This window comes from Tetranychus urticae, chromosome 2 (genome assembly GCF_039701765.1).
Source record: "Tetranychus urticae isolate SD_2017Ah chromosome 2, NJAU_TeUrti_SD_1.0, whole genome shotgun sequence".
NCBI lineage: Eukaryota > Metazoa > Arthropoda > Arachnida > Trombidiformes > Tetranychidae > Tetranychus > Tetranychus urticae.
Genome location: NC_142959.1, coordinates 11,620,456 through 11,640,592, shown reverse-complemented (window position 1 = coordinate 11,640,592; position 20,137 = coordinate 11,620,456). Strand labels below are relative to the sequence as shown.

Genomic DNA, 20,137 nt, shown 5'->3' with positions numbered 1-20,137 from the left:
CACTAAATTATTTGAATTTTCCTTGTCTTTATATTTAATTATCTAACAGTTGAACTCTTTGTAAACATGATTTCATGTAAAAATAGTAATGAAGTTTGCTGATCAGAAATTGATTGAAAATTAGCTTTACGTACATGAGTTGATTAGTAATCGATATTTAGTTAATGTGTCAATAGTAAATATTACTTTAGAATAGACAGTTTTAAGGTTCGTTCAACCAAATAGTTGTCATTCCCAGTTTGGTCAGATTAAAGATGGAATAATCATTAAATTGTAAAGGAATAGTTGGAAGTTTCTGAAAAGTTGGCCTTGACTTTTGTTTTGACATGAATTTTAGGTTACCCTGAGTGATAACAATGAAAACAAATATTACATGAAAAACTAGATCATTACCATGTTACCTAGGTTTCTGTTGAGTTAATCAGTTTTTGAAAAATATTGAGCTTTAAGTTTCATTATGTCCCAAAAATTGAAAATACACAAACACAGGAAATAGAATCTTTTTCAATGTCATCCTTGTTCCTGTCTCATCTTTCCTCATGACAAATCACCATGGTATACCATCGATAACCTAATTGTTTCATTTGTATCATCTAAGAATCAAAGAATGGGCAAAATAATGAAAACAAATAGGATTAAAGATAATGGGGTAAAAGTAATTCGGCTAAGTAATAATTAGATTCTTAATCTAAATAGATTTACAAAGATGAAATCTCCCGGAAATACAGATTTGTTCAATTTCTTGAATGAAGATTAAAGACGAGAAAGGAAAAGTCGAGCAAGTTTGGAGATTAAGTTTGGTTAATTTGAGCAATTCAGACAAATAAAGTCAAAGGGTCACCAAATAGTATTGCAAATTAATGATAGACAATAAAGTGAAGTAAACCCAGGCCCAGATATTAGTCAGATCATATGATTTGAGATGCTGACAGGTTCAGATAAAGATTAGTAACAAGTTTATAATGGACGATTTAATTTTAATCATGCAATCAGCGTTATAATACTGTTAGAGTGATGAGCAAAATGTCAAAGAAGTTAGGATAATCATGTAATCGTACAGACACAAGATACAAGGAAAGAAACCAAAGACAAATGTGATAAAACCTTGATTATAAGAGATCACGAAAAAAGGAAATGGCTTAAGCTTTGAAACCAGAAAAATCATGAAACCCAAATAAATAGTGACATTGACGAGATTCATGAGAGCGCAAAAATGGATCAAGAAAAAACAAATAGGAAAAGCAATGTTAAGTCAAGACTGTAAGATGGATTAGCTAATATAACTGGCCAGCGATTTATGAAGTGTAAAGCAGACATAAAGGATTCTAAAATTCAAATCTAAAGATAACGACTTGGGAAAAAAAGTGTATCACGGTTTTACCAGGGATGATGATGATGATGATGAGGGTGACAATGATGATTAAAAGAGGGCTGTAAGGTTCAAGGTTAGTCGAAAGGTCCGAGAAAGAGGAAGAAAGTATGCCAAATGATATAGCGGGAGATTGGTTTGGAGAAAGAGGGAGCAGAGAACAAAGTTTTACTTTTGATATATCAGATGATCAACATCGTTTCCACTTTCTGGTTTATGGCTAATTTTTGTTTTGTTTCAATTGCATTTTCAATGATTTTCTCTCTCACTTATCATCACTCTCATTCTGCTAATCTGTTTCGTCTGAAGAGAAGGTTACTCTTTAGTTTGGTCTGACTCTTGTGCTTCTTCTGATTTTCCCTATAACCCAAAAGTGAACCAGTGTTTTGGGTTTCTCTCGTCTACCATTGTCACCCTGTGTTAAACCTTTTTTTAGTCTTCTTATTTCAACTTTGTTCTTTTATTTTGAGCATTATTATAATCTTTAATGGAACCGGATTGACTCAAGGATAACCAGTTTTGTCCGTTCATTGACATTGATCAGTTCGTCATCACCATCTTCAATCATTTCTTCCACCTTCGTCAATTTGATTTTGTGTCTTATTGAAGCAACATTAACCTAGCATTCGATTGCTATTGACTGCAATTTAAATTTCTCTTTTTTTCGTTTCTTTACAAACTCAATGTGAAACCATTTATGTGTTAAACTCTTTACTCTTATGTTTCATCTTGCATCAGTTGATCTTTTCGCAGCTTTATCTTCATTATAATATTGGTATTTCGAATCCTACCAAGTTTACATTTTTTGATTCAACTTTCTATCATCCAATATTTGCATGTGATTTATTTTTTTAATTGCTGTTATCATATTCAGACAACGAAGAGTTTGGCTGTTTGCCCATTTTATTTTGTAAGGTAAGTTATTCAACCATTTTGTATCTTGTTTAATGTTTCCTTTGACCATTAAATTACCATTTTAGTGGGAAAATATCAATATTCTACTAATTATGTTAGCATTGAATTTTGTCTGAATCGATTTTTGTCAGCCTTGCAAGGTTTGTTGTCAAGTCGATGAGCACATAATTGATTCTACTGTATTTAGCTATTATTTGTTTGTCCATCTTTCTACATTTTCTCTGAAATTCTCATTAGAAATATTGCATCTTCAAGTAAATTCTCGGTCTCATTAAGGGTAATCGGAACTATGTCGGCTTACTTTGACTTACTTAGATTTTTCTGAATAGTTTTTCTCTTCATTAGCTTAATAAAGACCGCCTTTAATAGCCTCGTAATTATATCAAGAACTAGCAATAGATATCTTTGATTAAAATCATGTACCGCTAATCGATTAACCCCAGTTCCTAGTCTGGTTCTTCCACCAGAAGACTTGACTTACTTTCGTTAGGCTATTTTTCAAATCTTGAATCGATGACAAATCAACAGATGGCACTTGCCAAAAGAAAGAAAGAGCAGAATTGACCTGCTTCAATTTGGGTAAACACGACCTTTGATTGGTCAATCATTCAAATTTTACAAATAACTTGAGAGTAAAAATTGAAGCCTCTTGTCACCCAAAAGAGCAAATGTTAGCTCACTCGTTATTTATTACATCACTTATTTGACAGCAAGCTTCATCTTGTTTTTTCACTTGCTTGTATCGCGCCTTTTTAGTTACCACTTATAAGTTGATGCCATTCAAGCTACCTTGCAGCCCAATCTATTTAAATCTGGTATTGGACTTTTGTTACAATTAGAAAGTTATTCAACATTGATAAATATCACCGATTCAATCTTGATTATTCTTTAATCCTTCCTAAAATAGTAAAATTGATACATTTATCTACCTTAGTATTTCTTTTACCATTGTTCAATTTCATCTGATAAATCTATTTATCCATACTCTCACCATCTTTGCGGTTTCACAGGTTTTCTTTGTTGTTTTCGATTGTTCATTTTTATCACATTATTTTTTTCTCTCTCCCCTTTTTTAGTTTTAGGTTCAAAGCAAGTCACTCATCAACTGACTAGGAAACAAAAGGTTTGTCCATTGCAATTGCTGTTACCCCATGATGCTAATCTTGGCTATTTTTTCTCTCCACTTTTTATTTAGGTTTTATTCGGAAAGCATTTACAATTAATCAACTCTGATTGTTCATAGGAATCTATTTCCACCAAAGAAACATGTCTTTTGGTAAGTGATTTAACATCAACTACAAAACCTGCAAGTGATCTCATAGTTGAACAAACTTAATCATGAAGGAGCTTACATTTGCATTCTTGTAATGATCTTGTTTTTAGGTCACTTAGAATTTAATTTATTCTTTTTTTAATCTTTTAGTCAACCAAGAGCTGGACCAATTATCTACTAGATTCAGGTAACTGCATTTTTGAGCACCCCTTTCAACTACTTTTATTTATCACAACTTACGATCTTTCAAGTATTTGACTCATCGTTCACCTTTTATTTACATTTCATTTATTGTATGAGTATTATTGAATTAGTCATTGTTATTATTCAATTGAAATTAACTTTTCTGCATTTTAATCTCTAATTTCTTATTCTTTCTCTTTTAACAGCGCATCTATTGGAATTGGAGGCGATAATTATGTATCTCAAGTTGACAGTGGACCTGCTGAAATTGGAAATTCGCAGCTTCCAGGCTCCGTGAATTCCGCTACACCTTTAGAGGCTCAAAGCTCATCTAGTTCATTGTCTAGTGAAACAATTGCTCTGGAAGTTGAGGGCTGCACACCCAGCTCGTTGCGACGGACTCATTCGTCGAATGGTTCAACCAATGACAACTCAAACGCAGGTTCTCATTCAACCAATGCTACTTCCAACTCAGATTCTCCAATTATTACTGCTTCAATTTTGGATGAAGAATACGCTATGAACCACAAATCCCGTGGATTGTGCCTTATTTTTAATCATGAAGAATTTGATAACTGTGGTCGGCGATCTGGAACTGAACAGGATGCCTACTGTCTCAAAAAAAGCTTCGAATATCTCGGATTTGAAGTCCAAAGATACGATAATTTGCGTTGTTCAGAAATAATTGAAACATTAGCTTTAGGTTGGTACATATTTAAGTCTCTAGTGCTATTGTTTTGCATTTGGTTTCTTAATTTCTGTGTTTAAATCACTTACAAAGTGTTAATCTATTTCGTCTATTTTTTAGTTTCTGAGAGTGATCATTCAGACGCTGACTGTTTCTGCTGCTGCATATTAACTCATGGAGAAGGAGAACACCTGCATGCTCGAGACCAGCCTTATGCAAAAAATAGTGTATTTGGTTTATTCACTGGAGAAAAGTGCCCGACTTTGCGTGGCAAACCAAAAATATTTTTTATCCAAGTTAGTATCTTTGATTCTTAACAATCTCTGAATTTGTTTTTCCTAGTAACTAGTTAATAATCTCGTTTTACTTTCTAGGCTTGCAGAGGTACCAACACTGATCATGGTGTTCAAGTGGATTGCCACCATGATGCTGTTCAGCAACCAGGAGTTAAAATAAATCAAGTTCAATGTATCCCTGTCTGGGCGGACTTTTTGATCTCTTATTCCACCGTAGAGGGTTACTATTCCTACAGACACACTGCCAAGGGAGGCTGGTTTGTCCAAGCCTTAACTCCCATTTTGGAAGCTCTTGGAACTAACTATGATTTGGTTTCAATTTTAACTGCAGTCAACAAAGATGTCGCGTTTAATTTAAACGCTTCTCCAGGGAAACAAATACCTCAAATTGTCTGTACTCTGACAAAAAAGCTGATATTCCGCAGTAAACCATATCCTGTAAGACGATTAACTCAGTTTATTGCTGGTGATAGTGACTCGCAACAAATTCAATCACCAAACAATGCATTACCACCTGATAATAGCCGAGTTACTGAAAACTCTTAACCATAACTTGACGTGGATTTTTTCTTGATATTTCTCAAAAATTTTCATTATTTATTTTTTTTTTTGAAGCCATTCTTTTCATTTACTTGATTTTACATGACTTTTTGACTCGATTTTTTGAAACAGCCTTAAAACACTTATCTTTCATGTACGCCATTCAAATGGTACCAATTCTCTGATATCAGAAACATCCTGCCATTTTTGATATAATTATTCCATGTAACCAATAATAAAAATAATTATCTAACATTAAGACCATCTAAGATATTTTTAAACTGTTCCTTAACATGTAGCAATCAAAGTGCATCAGAATTTTAACAAAATCAGGTGAAAAAACTGTCATTTACACCACACTGAATGCTGTATAAGTAGTTTTAATAACAAGTAAAATAATAATTATGATATTGAAGAAATCAATAGCTTTACTTGTTTCATAATTGTTTTACTTTTCTGTCAATTTAATTAAAAAATATGTCTAATTAGTATCATAATCATCAGTTCAGGTCAATTATCCTCATAACCATGAAAAAATTGATCAAAATACTCAAAATGTTACTAACCGGGATATTTTAAAGGCTTAACAGTTATGACGATTTACGCCATCTATTGATATTTTATTGTTTCAAATAGCATTTAATAAGTGCACAAATCAACAATTTAGTTGCTAATTTGCTCTTAAATTTTCTTAATATTACTCTACAAATTTGCTGATATTATTAGTTGAACCGTATGTTATAAATGTTTGAACGCAATTGTTATTTAATGCAAACAAGATTTTAATCAATTTAAATTTGACATTTGATTTGTGAAAATAAAAAAAATGGATGACAATCAAATGGCCAAAAGAGGGTGAATAATAAATTGTAAATAAGCATCACAATCTATACAATTTTTGTAAAGTAATAATAATATACATATTGCATCTTGTCATAGTTATAATATAATTTGAACAATTTTTTCCTTTGGTTATATTTTGCTCCATAATTTTGTTTCATCTATCAGTTGAAATGGTTAAGAGCAAGTGTTAAATGAACACATAATGAAGCCCGAAAAACGCACCAACCACCACTAAATCCGTTTTTGTAATTGTTTTCAATCGTTCTCATTTGCTGTCCACAAAAGTATAATATGATGAAAGTTAATATGATTGGATAATATAATAAGAATAATTAGCGACCATCAATTTTTGGACAATTGAAATGATGCTTGATAAGGTTTCCTGAAGTTGAATATTTATCCAATTGAACTGTTTCTTTTTGTTCCTTTTGTTTTATCCAATCCGCTAATCTGATTAATGTCCATGATCAGTGTAAGTTGATTACAAATTGTTGCCAACAAACAGCTGAAAGTGTCATTTTCCCATTTTTGCTTTGCTTTTGCTTTCGCTTGCGCTTTGCCAATTGCCATCAACCAAACCATCCAATTAATAGTGATATTGGCTTGATATAATGTGACATGATTTTTAATCATGAAATGGGTTAATTTGTCAGGACAAAGGTTAACGTCTTAGACGTCTGTGGATCAACAGAAAGTCAAAATTTTGTGCCTAAATCAATACAAATAAGACTATTAAAAGCCTATCGCAATTGATTTGATGAGGTAAAAAGCTCATCTTAATGGGGACTCGAGCTGAGCTCAATTATAACAATTTAGTGTCAAAAAGAGAAAAAAATTTATCGTATTTTGAGACAAAATTATTTACAATTAAATGCATTTCGCTATAACATTAATTGCTAGCGAAAAGCAAGAAAAAAATAAAACAAAACAAATGATTAATGAATAGTCTCAGATGTGTGTATATATTATGATTTGTATATTATTACAATTTGTTGTTAAAGTATTGAAATTAAATTTTTGCACGTTTACTTTGTCATCATCTAGTGTTAATTGTAAGTAAACAATAATAATTTAACTTGGATAGCACAATTAAGAGATTACTGTTGCTAATTGAATATCATTATTATCATCAAAATCATTTTGCTTCAACATTGATTGACAAAGCATTTTTCATTTTTTCAAGTAAAAAATCAGGTCAAAATGATTTCAGGCAGTTTTGCGTTAGGGTTTGTTTTTTGTTTTGTAATATACTTTGTAACAATAATGGTAATAATAATAATGATAATAATGATAGTTAGTAAATGATAATATATTATGTGTGATGACAGTTGTATTGTGATATTAAAATTAGCCTGGTAGATTCAAATGTCACAACTGAACCTCTCAGTGATGCTTTCAGTTGGTTTCCATTGAAACACACACAATTAGGCAAAGTTATCTGAAGAGTTGGTGATGTTTGAGTCATGAAGATGCTGGTGACTTTTGGTAGTGATAGTAGTGATGGAATCCGTGAGAATGAGAATGATTCTGATGAGGGTTATTGTTTCTGCATACCAGGTTAACGGGGATGAATATGAAAGTTGATGTGATCTGATTTATGAATCCAAATATGCTTTTTTATTGAATATCTTTCGTTTGTATATGTATGTAAAAAATGAGGCGATAAATAATTGTTAGTGAAAGATGTAAAGTGTATTAAAGAGGAACAAAAAAATGAGACCAATCCTAGGCTTGAGTTTACGTTAAAGACTGTAGTTGGCCGTACTGCTGGCATTGCTGTTTGTATCCTCTTCAATTTGTGAGGTTGATGTGATGGAAGCCGTGTCACTGGCTCCGCTTCCAGTGCTATTGGATTTAGCTTCGGTCATTTTTAATCGACATGAACATGGTTTGAGCAGTTTCGGGTAGATAAGCAGTTCATTGTTGGGTCCTTTGAAAATTATACCGCAACAAATTTTCTCTCTTTAATGGATGAAAGGGAAAAAAAGATCAGAATTAGTTGAAATGTTTTTTCTTTTGAAGCAAAAAAAAGTGGATAAAAATAAAGCGGAAGAGAATCGGGTTAAAAGATGGTTTAGGTAAGAAATTATTGAAGTCAGGTAGGAAGTAATGGTGTGATTTGATAATAATAGGAGAGGGTGGCAAGAGGAGAGGGTCTTGGGTACTGCACGGATGATAATTGATAAGCTTCAATGTATGCTTACTTCCTCCAGAAAGACATGTCTAAAAAGGAAGATACTTTAGAGAGTGAGCTGGTTGGAGGTTTGGTACGCTTGGCTAAATTTCGTCGACTGGTCGATGATGAAGATGAGGGTGACAATAGGCCATTTGATATTGGACTTTTACTGCTGCTTCGTAGCTTCTTCTTGGGTGAGTTGAAAGCACCTTCGGCACCTTGCTCTTTACCCTCATCGTCAAGATCAGAAAGATAGTCATCTTCGTCTGAATCACCATCCAAATCGGATGAGTCACTTTGTATGGGACTTGGTATTCGTCGACTTGGTACATGAAAATTATCACCTAGAAAATAAAAGTAAGAGAGAGAAAGAGAAAAAGAATCAGTAAAAACGTGTTTCAAAACATTCATATTAGAGTTGCTCGGAACATAGTGGTACCAGTGTACCAGGTAAAGTGGAATTGATAGAAATCCGGAAGAAAAAGTCAGGTTCAGTGAAGATGATAAAGTTAATGATGATGGTTGAAGAAAGAAGCTAAGCCCTGCAGGGTTTTCACAAAGTAACAGAAATGGTAAGAGAATAATTTGATTGTAGAAACAAGATTGAGTTATTTCTCAATAAAATATCAACAGTTGACTTGTGACCAGATTTTGAAAGTACAAATGCTAACCAGAAAAGTGATAAAAATGAGCTTTTCAACTCATCTATGAAAGTAAATATGAATTTGTTGAAAATGAAGCAAATCTATTGATTTTCCATCGATAATTAATGACAATTTTTCACCCTATCAATTGTAATTAGTGAGAGGATAGGATTGGACAAAAAAAGGTGTAAAATATTCACCTTGAATGTCTGAAAAATCAATCAATGATGATTTAAGTTTCTTTGGTTTTTGGTGCTTCTTCGCATTGGTTGAGCTTGTTAGTGGACTTGAATTGCTGTGGTTTAATTTTGCGTATTTCATTGATTTGGTTCCTGGACCAGCTCGAGCATCCACAACATGCCTCCAATTACGCGCGGTTCCTGGGGGCAGTTTTTTCCATCTTTTCACCAAAAGGACACATGCATTGCATATTTCACCTGACCTTTTCTCACTGATTCGGAAACACTTTTCAAATTCAGCTTCGTACTTTTTACTGTCCGTGAATCGGGAACTGGAAGATTTAGCCTTGCATATACAACAACCCGAGATTGATCGGTAAATCTTGGGCTTGTGGAAACTGAACATGATGAGAGAAAATTAATTTAAATTTTGAAGATGATTGTTGCACAAAATGTAAGTAGACTTGTAAAGGGACTTTAGGTTTGGGGACAAAATTGCACGAGATTGCACTTAAGAGTTGACCAAAAGGTTTGATTAGAGGTTTGACAGTTTATCGGTTGATTGTTGCCGTTGTTGTTGAGATGAACAAGTTGACAGTTGGACTGAATTGGGATAAATAAAGTTGCTTCTCATGGAGACTGAAAAGTGACGAAAAAAAAGAGTATCAGGAAGGAGGAACCAAAAGAAGGAAGATTTCCTGGTAAAATAGCTTAACCAATACGTATTTTATGGCTTATCCTTTCTTTTTCTTGATATTTCAAGAGCAATCTTGTTGTCGTTTCGTCTTAGTGTTTTAACTGATTAAAGCGTTAAATCGTATTTATTTGAGCCAAATTTTTCCAGCTCATGAGAGATTAAGCTTTGGTCTTATTTGTCTTTGCACTGAAAAGGTTAAAAAATAATGGACACTGACTAATTATCGGCAGATTATGAATAAATGGTAAACAGAGATTTCCACTGGTAAACGATAAGATGATTGGCTTGACTTGAATCCATTCAAAACAAAAAAGAGGCGATTGCAAGAGTTAATCACACAATTGGGTTGAGTAAAATTTGTATTGCCACGAAAGTGATTTTTAAAAATTGTATCCAAACAAAATTCAGTTGAAAAATGTCAAACGAGTAAACTTGGTCACTGGAAAAAAAGCGATGAAAAAAGATTGAGAATTAGATTAAATGAAGTAAAAAAACAAATGTTTAGGTTTTGATGTTTCATTGAGTTGTGTTGTGTTGTGATGCTCAGGTAACGTTGTTTTCAAGTTGACATGAGAAAGGAAGAGATAAGATGAAGGAGAAGTTTCAAGATTCAGGATGATAAGAAAGAGAAAGAGAGAGAGAAGCAAGAGAAGGAAGAGAAATATTTTTGGTATTACAGTTAAAGTGGTAGCAGATTTGGTCAGTTTTGATTCCATGAAACGGAATACAAATTACATTTTACTAAATGCCAATAGATTAAGTCAATTTTGACGTAACTAGTAGTTAATGTTGTTGTTGATTTGTTGTTGTTGATGATGTTGTTTACTTACTCTTTGCGTAATTTTAGAGTGGGATGAATGAATGAAGGTAAATAAAAACATTGAAAATGACGTTTTTTCAGTTGTTTTTGTCTTTAACTTTCACTCCTTTCAAGACATTTTGTTTTTCCCTGAATATTTTGTTATTGTTTTACACTGAGATCGGGTTAGGAGGACATTTAAGGTAACGAAACATTAATCTTTTCAAGTTTTATTCTTGAGGCTCGATTTCGTCAGAGGAAGATGATTGTGATGACGATGAGGAGGAGGAGGAAAAGGGAATGAATATGAGATGAGTATCAGCCAAAAGTTTCTATCATCTGTGTTTTGCTCTTCTAAAGATGCTCTAGGAAATGAAAGGGAAATGTAGATGAAAAGGGGAAAAGCTTGGATGATGGAAGAGGAGAGATGTTGATGATGAATTAAAGAGAGCAGAATAGATTTTGCGTAAATAGGACATTTATTCGTGACCTAGTTTCGAGTTTTTCTCCTTCTTTTCCTTCTTCTTCTCTTTTTTTTTTTACTTCAACTTGTGTTTTGGATCAAACAAATATATCTTTTAATAGAGCAAGAAGAATGGCGAAATAAGAAGTTGATGATGAAAATGAAGATAAAGAGGTTGGCAAAGATGTTGCATGGTGAAAGTGGTAAATATTTTGAAACTATTGTGAGGTTCCTCATTCTGGTTGTTGCATGATTAACAATTGTAAGTATTTTGTAGGTTTGTGTGATAATGTGATGAGCTAAATTGTATCCAAGGTGAATTGGGAAAAGTTGAAAATTAAAATCTCTCTTCTTCTGATGACATTGTTCAAGATGAAGGTTGATATTGACATAGATGGAAGATGGCGTTTTGTGTGTGTTTTTTTTGCAAGAGTGAAAGTGAAATGAAAGGGGAATAATTGGGATGAAATGATGGTAAATGACGATGAAGGAGAAAGTATAAAAGTGAAGGTGAAGATAAAAAAGGTGGAGGATATAAAATCGATGAGGTTTATTAGGTCACTGGCAAGATGTAGGCTTGAAGCATCTACAGTTAAGATGGATTCAGATGCAACGAAAAAATCTGGTTAAAAAGGTTACAGAATGGGTAAAATCGATGATATTAGGTCATTGACAAGGAGTTGGCTAAATAAACCAGAATGAACCAGAAAAAGGAAACAATGGTAACAATTTGTTCTTTTCAATTTAATTGCTACAGCTTTTTCAAATAATTTGAATGCCTGATAAACCAGAACTTTCATGTTTGCCTTGTGTTAATGTTTAAATTAACACTCGAGATATTCAATGATGATGTTGTGCTTTTTATGCTTTCAATGTTTAAATCAAAAGAGCTTGTTCCTATTTTTTTATGTTTACAACTAATGGTTGACATTTGATTAATACAGTGAGACTAAGGAAGAATAATGATACTTCTGGTTGATGAGGATGATGAGGATGATGAGGTTGACTAGAGGAATGTAAAAAATGATGACTTTTGGGTAAGGGAGAGAAGACAGTATTTAAAGATGGATACAATCAATTTGGTGATGATGGTTGGGTGAAAACTGAGCTTGTTGGGTGATTTTAGTGGCTTTAATTGACAGAAGGAAAAAAAGATGAAAAAGTTTAAAAACAGAAGAAAAAACAAACAAAATTTGAAAGTTAAATTGTCATGATTAAATTGATTAATTAATTCAGAGCTGGTATTGGTAACAATTAGTGAATGACAAGAATCAACGAAAAAGAAATAGATTGCCATGTGATTATTGATTTGAAACAATTAGCAAGAAGAGTTGGCAAAAATTACGCTTGACAATAAAAAGTAAGTTAACCAGAAAAGGTTGATTCTAAAGGAAACCGGAAAATAACCAGAAAAGTATAACAACAAAATCAACCTAAAAATTAACCAGAAAATTCAATTGCATCATTTTGTCAGAATGGAAACCAGAAATGAAATGTTTTTGGAAAGGTTGAAGAACCAGAAAAAAAACTCTTTCTGGTTCAACATGTTTATAAAACATAAACAAAAGGTTAAAATTTTGTTAAATTGTAACCATTTAATTGTATAATTTACAGCTGATATGAAGAGGTCAATTTAAGGCTCTGACAACATTTCAAGGTCAAGGTAACAAAGGCCAAAGTAACAAAGGCCAAGGTCAAAGGCCTCTATTTTCCTGATAAATTTAACGCTCTTCTTGTTGCTCTTTTTCAGAGGAGAAACCAAAAGTTTCTGTTTTTTTTGCTCTCTTTTTTGGGTTTTTTTGGAGGTGGGTTAAGGTAGAGAGAGGAAAAATGGAGACAGAAAGAGAGGTTTTTACCTGATACAGAGTTGGTACTGATGGGAGTTGAAAGTATCATTAATCGGGTATCAAATGTTGCACTTGTTGGTTGTGACGATGGTAAAGGTTGGGATGTTGATAATGATTTAACGTAAAGACATATGTAACAAAAGTGATTGCAATAAATAAGTAAAAACAAATGGTAACAAATGTACAGAAATAAATTAATCAACAAGTTAATTACGACAAAAAAATTTCATAAGATTTGTATGATTTGAAACACAAGAAGCAAGAAAAAGGTTGAATGTAAACAAAAGGCAAATCAATGTAATAAAATATTAGTTGGGTCAAGTGTAGAAAGATTGCGATTACAATTGCTATTATTTGATCAAAGTTTAAATGATATTATTGTATGGTTGTTTGTAATGTAAATTGTTGAGTGGTTATAATTATCAGCATTAATGTGAAAATGTTGATGTTGATTATAATGGTTAAAACCATGTGACCAATTGTCAGGATTAACCCAATGATAAAACATGGAGATGCAATGACACTAATGAAGAGAGAGACAGAGAAAGATGAACCAGAAACAATAATGTTGATGAAATTGATGATGATGTTGTTGATCAGATTGGTGGATGATAATTGTAATCACAAAGAAATGGATGTAAATAATGAAACTGAGTTTAAGCTGTCACAGAGGTTATGCTTTACAGCGTCAATGTTGCACAATGGGAAGAACCAGCAAAAAGCACAATTTTTCAAACGTTTGGCTTTTGATTAAACAAACCTTTGTACCAAATTACAATTGTAGATAAATATATTAAATTGTTTCTCCTTTATAAATAGATTGATTAACTAATTGTATAATTGAACTTGAAAAATTAAATGTTGGTTAACAAAACAAAGGATCAAAAAGAGAGGCAAAAAATGGTAAACACTGTGATTTTATTTTACCCAACTGTGAATACAATCAAACACAACATCAACAAGAAGAGGTCGTTGATCTAGAAGCTGAGATGAGCAAAAAAGTTCATTGAACTTGGAGATGTTGCTATAGTTACTCTGTCTTCTCTTTCTTTGCCTTTCTTCCACTCTATTTCGCAATCTTTCTTACTCAAGTCTCTCTTTCACTTGTCAACCCAAAAAGAGGCCCAATTTTTTGGGTAACTAAGTTTCTTCTTCTGTCTATTTATCTTTCTATTTTTCTATTTTTCCTTGTTTTCTTCTTCAAGATTAAATTCATGTTTCAGGCTATTGAAGCTGCTCATCTTAATCATCGCCATCGACATCACCATCTTCATCACCATAATCTTGAAATTTTCATGTTTATCAATTGATTTGTTCCCTTACCATTGACCTAGACATTGGTTAATCTGATTTCATCTTTTTTTACTGTATTGGCTCTTAACCTTGATTTAATCAATCTTGATCAATAATTGACGGAACTCATGATTAACCAAATTTCTGGTCAAACAAAATAAACATGACCATATTTACATGATGGCGATAATTTAAGTGTATGATTAAGATGATTAGAGTAATGATGAAGATAATGAAAAGTGAAAATTGAGTGAAAGCAGAGATGATTAGATAACCAGCTTTTTAAGCTTCAATTTTCTGGTTTTCACTTAACCTCTTCAATTTCATTGTTTTTGTTTTTCAAATTTTGTTCAGCTTTCATTTCATTGTTACATTTTCAGTCAATTTGAATCATGATTAATGACTTGGATCATTACTTGAAATTTGACCAACTTTGTCATGATCAACATTGAAAAGTGAAAAGTAAGTCAGTTTGTTGATCAACCTTATCTTTACCATGCAAGTGTGAATCTTGATGAAACATCATTAAGGAGCAACAATAATTTCCAGTAAAGATTATCGATGAAGGTTGATTCCAACGATCCAAGGCCAATTCGAGGTTGAAAAATATCGTTAATAACATTATTTTACCTCTTTTCCCTCTCATCATCATCATCATTTGTCTCTCATTTAGTGTCTACAAAAGAGAATCTCTTTCGCCATGTTGTCTCCCTGTTTTCATCGCCAAGGTCTCATCATTATTATCATCATCTTTTCAACTTGTTGATAATAATTATTACAATATTACATTTACCTATTTATCCATCATGACACTTGATACTCTTGTTTAAATGACAAAGACAATTAAACTATAACTGTCTCTGATTTAGAGTGATTATAATCATTATTATATTGAACCTTTTTTTTATTTTGATTTTTACCACTTTTTGATAACCTTTTCAATTGATATTTACAATTAATTGTTGATTACCTTACAACATGATTACACTTTCTCCCAAGGTAATCAAACTTGAAATGATTAATTTTGTAATGCTAATAATAATGTAATATTTTTAAATAGTTTTTTTTCGTTATATTAACCATTCCACCATCTTTATTTGATGACAATTTATCAACAGTTTAATATCAGAGACAGGATAATCAAGATTAAGGCTGAATTAACTTTGAAATTAACGTTAATACAAGCGTAAATGATAACAACAAATAAAACAAGCAGCTAAAATGAAATCAGCAAGTTATTGCAATCAAATGAAAACCTTGATATACTGTGTTTAAACCTTGCAAATTGCCAAGCTGATTGTGCTGAATGATGTTCAAGATTATTGGTTATCATTTACCAGTTTTTATGCTTACAAATCAAAAACCTAATCACGATGATGTTAATAGGAAAACAATTTTAAATGAAAAGTCAAATTGGACCAGAAAAATGAGAAAACCCAAACTCTATAATCTGGTGAAGCCACAGAGGATGGATCAACCAAAGAGCAAGACAACTCTTTGGATCAACCTAACAAAGTCAACCTCTTAGCATCAAATTTAACACTCCTTTCGGGTTGTTTTCACGGTCCTTTACATTTTTATTATGATTGAGTTAGAGCCAAAGATCATGCATGTCTCAACCTAACAAAGTCAACCTCTTAGCATCAAATTTAACCGTCACTTGGGGTTGTTTTCCTGGTCATTTACATAATAATCAAAGATTATTGTTATGATATTTATGGTTAAGTTGAAGCCAAAGATCATACATGCTTCAACCTAACGAGTCAACCTTGTAACATCAAATTCAACACACGTTTTGGGTGATTTCACGGTGAACAATTTTTCGTTTAAATGATCATCTTTGTTGCACCATCTTTCATTTTGTACTTGATGTTGAAATTGATTGGTTAAGCTGAACCAGAAAACCAGAAAATTTAAAAAAATTAATCTGATCATCTAACGTTTTTCATCCGATTTCTAGCTTATCATTAATTTCATCCTTTCCCTCATCTTGGTCGTCTTTATCATCATCATCATCGTCATGAATTTTCATATTTTATCCTTGAAAATTTATCACCTGAGTCAAGTGAAAAATTACAGGAAGAAAAGGAGAAAGAAAGAGGAAGATGAAGATTGTGAAAGAGCGTTCGACAGAGGAAAATATGGACGAAAGAGAAGATAGAAAAGTCTGGAATGAAGGTTAATATAAAAAAAATATACATTTGTATTTATATACTTTTCTGGTAAATTCAAGGTAAACGATAGATTCTTTACTTTTTAAGGAAATGTTGGAAAAAGGATTTAACTGTTAACGAATGTTAAATTACACTTTGCCTTTGTCTACAATACAATGCAATTGGTCATTGATTGGTCAAATGATTAAGGTTAACTATTGAAATAAAAAACCAAAAATGCTCAAGTTTCAACTCAAGGTAAACCAAATTTAGGTTAAATATTTTTCATTTTACATTTTCTGATGTATTTAACTTTCAATTGTAATTAACTGTTTAACCACGTTCTTGTCTCTCTCACTCTCTCATTGCCATGTTGCTGATTGCTGGTTGATTGTAATACCTGTTTAACACGGTTGTTGACAGTTATCAAGAACAGGTTAGCCAGTTTTACAATCAAAAACAACAGTTAGCATGAAACAAGTATTTCAAACCTTCAACATTCTGGTTTGTTGTTGTTTTTTTACATTCACTTTGCCCTAAATAATCTCGCAAGAATGACAGTTAACAATGCTTGAACATTGAAGTTACAATCAAGTTGATTTTAGATTGAAACTCAATTTTTAATCGACACTCTGTATAATATTTACCAATGACCATGTTTAATCAGTACAATTAAGAGGTGAATAAATGGCAATTGTGAATGAAGCAAGTTGAGGCGAAACCGTCATCAACATCGTCATAATGAACCACGTTTACGTTAATTTTGTCAACACATTAATCACATTTAGTCCACATTTTTATTGTATTCATCAATTGTTGATGGTTATGGTTAATGAAGATTGAGAGTTGATTCAATTTTCACTTTTCAATGATGAAGTGTTCGGGTTAAAGAAAAGGTTAAATGACCAGAAACCAGTGAATATACCAGAAGTAAACAAACGACTCTTAAATTAACAAATTTTAGGTTTCAGTGAATCTTGTAAACAAACCTGAATCTGATAGTTGCTTGTTCAAATCAGTTGAAACCAACATGGATGATGATAATGGCGATGATGATCAAGTTGGCAGGAAACAGTTAGTTGAACGGAAATTAGATTCCTTTTAATTCACTTTCAATGACAATTGTTCACCTTTTTTGTTTTAAACGTCAACTTGGGCCTCAACTTGCCCTCTAATTGTTTCACCTTGATCAACTATTATATCAGAGATGTTGAACAATTTAAATAATGACAATCAAGGAGGTGAAAGTGAACAATTCATGATTGAATGGATAACAATGAATAGAGAAGGAAAACGCAAAGAAATAGTCAAGGCTATCAAGATTTCCACACAACACATACACAGTAATATTGATTTACCATCTTTAAATAACTGTTAATTGTCAGTTTTACTGTCGATTGGTAAAGGTCAGTAGATGATAAGGTCACTCGGTGTATTTGATAATGGTAAAGGTTAAATTGAAAGTTGAAAGTGAAAGGCCAACAACAACAACAACACATTTCCAATGGTAACATCAATGGGAAGAGGAAAAATTTGTTAGGCTTAAAGGATTGGGTTAAATTAAAGTGACTGGTTAAACTTACCTTTACTGTAATTGATGGTTTTATTTGATTATGTTTGTTTAATTTAATGATTATGATGATGATGCTGATGATGGTGATGGTGAAATGATGGTTAAATTAATGACAATAATAAGTGATGAATGGTTAAAACAATAGGTTTAATCAGTCAGTTTAATCCTTGACTTTGAAGGTGTCACAGTCCGTCTTTTAGGATTACCAAATGTTGGTGTTGATTGTTGTTTATCATGGTGTTGTTTATGTTGATTGTTGCACTTCGTTGTGAGCAGGTTTAAAGTAATGACGATTTTTGGGTTAAAATGAGAGAGAGAGAGTCACTCAGTGAGAGGATGATTATTGGATAGAGTGAGTGAGAGGCTGAGGCATATAAAAGGGGAAGGTAAGGGAGTAAGATGATGATTAGGCAGGGAAGGAATCAGGTCAGAATGTGGGTCAACTCAATCAACCATCTTTTTCATCATGACACAGTGAACTTACAGTTTGACAGATACATGGAGTTGGAAGATAAAAGAGAGAGAGAAAAAGAGAGAACGCTGAAGATGAGCAGTATTTCATGTCAAAATGTATTTCCATGAAAGTGGATGATTTTCATGATTCAATGTTGCTTAATATCATTCAGTATGATCGTAAAAATGAGTTGAAATGTAATCGACTAAATTATGTATTAAATTCACCTAATGATACACAGGTAATTGGATAAACACTGGTAATGTTGGTTAAAGTTTAACCTTTGGTTAAGCTTGGCTATTGATTTACTGGTAACCCATTTTTTTCCTGGTAACTCTCCAATGATTCCTTGTTTTTTCCTAATCGATTCAATTTTTTTTTCCTATCCATGCTCTTTAACCACAACAATTGACCTTTCAATTGTTGATAATTAATTGTGTCAACAATCTTTAATTGTAGATAATTCATGATCAAATTTGTTTCAACTGTCATTTTCTGGTTCACATTTAACGTCATATGTTTTAGGTTGCTTTTTGTATTACCATTTTGTTTTTTCTGCCTTTTTCTGGTTCTTCTTCTTCTTTGTTAATTATCATTATTATTTTCAACTAATTAAGTCTTCTCATTTGATTTGTATGTTAATTAATGATTTAAAAATAGCTGGCAAATGCGGCAAGTTGTTTGGCTTTTTGGGTAATCATTATCTCTTGAAATTGAATTTGACGAAAGATTTCTGGTTTTAGATTTTTATTTTTAATGCTTTCTTTGTATTTCATTTTCAGTGTTTACCTTTTCATTTATTATTTAATCATCTTTTAATCATGAGCTTTCTAATCAACTCAATTATCATTGGCATATTTAACTAATTACGTTTGGTTGGTTAAAATACTGATGACGCTGCATCGACTTTAAGGCAACCTCAAGTTGACAACAATCTGGTTAACCATGATAAACGTTTAATTGTTATCAAAAGCAATTCTGGTGTGTTCAACATTACCAGCTTCATCACCATTATTATTAGCATCTTTGGCTTCATGGTTTATCCCTTGAAAATGAAGGAAAAGGTGAGCAAAAAACAGTGTGAAATAAGTATTGATCCGTTTTTGGGGAAAACCCGGAAGAAACTCTTTCCTACTCTAGGATCCATGGATTTCATCCTGGCAAGTTGATCAATAAGTCTGCCTCTCTTTGTGTCTTCTCTGTCTATTTAACTGTCTTAACCTTGTTATAAACACTGAGCCTAAAAAAGGAGCAAAACCAGAATCTCGATGAATCCCATTCTGGTTGATGTTAACACACATTTACCTTCAATGCTAATTTTGTTAGACTTTTGGCTTTATTTTAATCTCAATTAACCTTACAATTGTCTCTAAAACTAATTATATTTTCACTGGTTAAATCAAACAATTGCTATTAATGTTGACAATCAAAAAAGGCTTTTAACATATCAATGGAAACTGAAAGTACTCCTTTCAATACATCTTTTGTGTATATTTCATGTTTCATTTTTGTTTCAAATGTTGATTCTTTGGCCTTTCCTCAGCCTTAATCAATTCAATTTAATGTCTATTGTTGTCATTCAATTTATATTATTAATCTTATATTCACATATGAAATCAATTATTTTACTGTAACTGTACAATGTAAAATTATTAATACAAATCCATTGGTAGGAGTAAATAATGAAATTGTCAATGTAATTTTGTCCTTTGTTATTGTAATTAGCTTACAATGTGCTTATGTTTATCTAAT

General features: G+C 32.2%; 2 protein-coding genes across 8 annotated transcripts; one reads left to right on the top strand and one right to left on the bottom strand.

Annotated features, from left to right (window-relative positions):
* The first annotated feature begins 3 nt into the window (after positions 1 to 3).
* LOC107359700 (caspase-6) lies at positions 4 to 5,523 on the top strand. 4 transcript variants are annotated; one of them, XM_015926234.3, is made up of 7 exons: positions 4 to 2,284; positions 3,361 to 3,407; positions 3,480 to 3,560; positions 3,708 to 3,744; positions 3,947 to 4,443; positions 4,549 to 4,724; positions 4,803 to 5,523. In XM_015926234.3, exons 3-7 carry the CDS (start codon positions 3,551 to 3,553, stop codon positions 5,268 to 5,270), a joined length of 1,188 nt encoding a protein of 395 aa, XP_015781720.2. In that variant the 5' UTR covers positions 4 to 2,284; positions 3,361 to 3,407; positions 3,480 to 3,550; the 3' UTR covers positions 5,271 to 5,523. The 4 variants fall into 4 exon arrangements, with proteins under 4 accessions (XP_015781720.2, XP_089124128.1, XP_015781722.2 ...); XM_089268002.1 differs by lacking the exon at positions 4 to 2,284 and adding an exon at positions 2,916 to 3,190; XM_015926236.2 differs by lacking the exon at positions 4 to 2,284 and adding an exon at positions 2,967 to 3,099.
* A 2,178-nt stretch (positions 5,524 to 7,701) lies between these two features.
* LOC107359845 (SIN3-HDAC complex-associated factor) lies at positions 7,702 to 18,208 on the bottom strand. 4 transcript variants are annotated; one of them, XM_015926426.3, is made up of 4 exons: positions 17,942 to 18,208; positions 9,128 to 10,242; positions 8,312 to 8,627; positions 7,702 to 8,069 (listed from the first exon to the last, which is right to left on the bottom strand). In XM_015926426.3, exons 2-4 carry the CDS (start codon positions 9,510 to 9,512, stop codon positions 7,850 to 7,852), a joined length of 921 nt encoding a protein of 306 aa, XP_015781912.1. In that variant the 5' UTR covers positions 9,513 to 10,242; positions 17,942 to 18,208; the 3' UTR covers positions 7,702 to 7,849. The 4 variants fall into 4 exon arrangements, with proteins under 4 accessions (XP_015781912.1, XP_015781915.1, XP_015781913.1 ...); XM_015926429.3 differs by lacking the exon at positions 17,942 to 18,208 and adding an exon at positions 17,717 to 17,883; XM_015926427.3 differs by lacking the exon at positions 17,942 to 18,208 and adding an exon at positions 17,348 to 17,688.
* Between the last annotated feature and the right edge of the window lie 1,929 nt (positions 18,209 to 20,137).

What these genes read in the sequence shown, in the direction of transcription:
- LOC107359700 (XM_015926234.3), top strand. An exon ending in CAATTATCTACTAGATTCAG is followed by an intron (nt 3,745 to 3,946) that starts GTAACTGCATTT and finishes CTCTTTTAACAG; the next exon opens with CGCATCTATTGGAATTGGAG. An exon ending in CAAAAATATTTTTTATCCAA is followed by an intron (nt 4,725 to 4,802) that starts GTTAGTATCTTT and finishes TTTACTTTCTAG; the next exon opens with GCTTGCAGAGGTACCAACAC.
- LOC107359845 (XM_015926426.3), bottom strand. Translation starts at nt 9,512, where the DNA reads ATGTTCAGTTTCCACAAGCCCAAGATTTACCGATCAATCTCGGGTTGT. An exon ending in TGATTTTTCAGACATTCAAG is followed by an intron (nt 8,628 to 9,127) that starts GTGAATATTTTA and finishes TTTATTTTCTAG; the next exon opens with GTGATAATTTTCATGTACCA. An exon ending in GACATGTCTTTCTGGAGGAA is followed by an intron (nt 8,070 to 8,311) that starts GTAAGCATACAT and finishes CATCCATTAAAG; the next exon opens with AGAGAAAATTTGTTGCGGTA.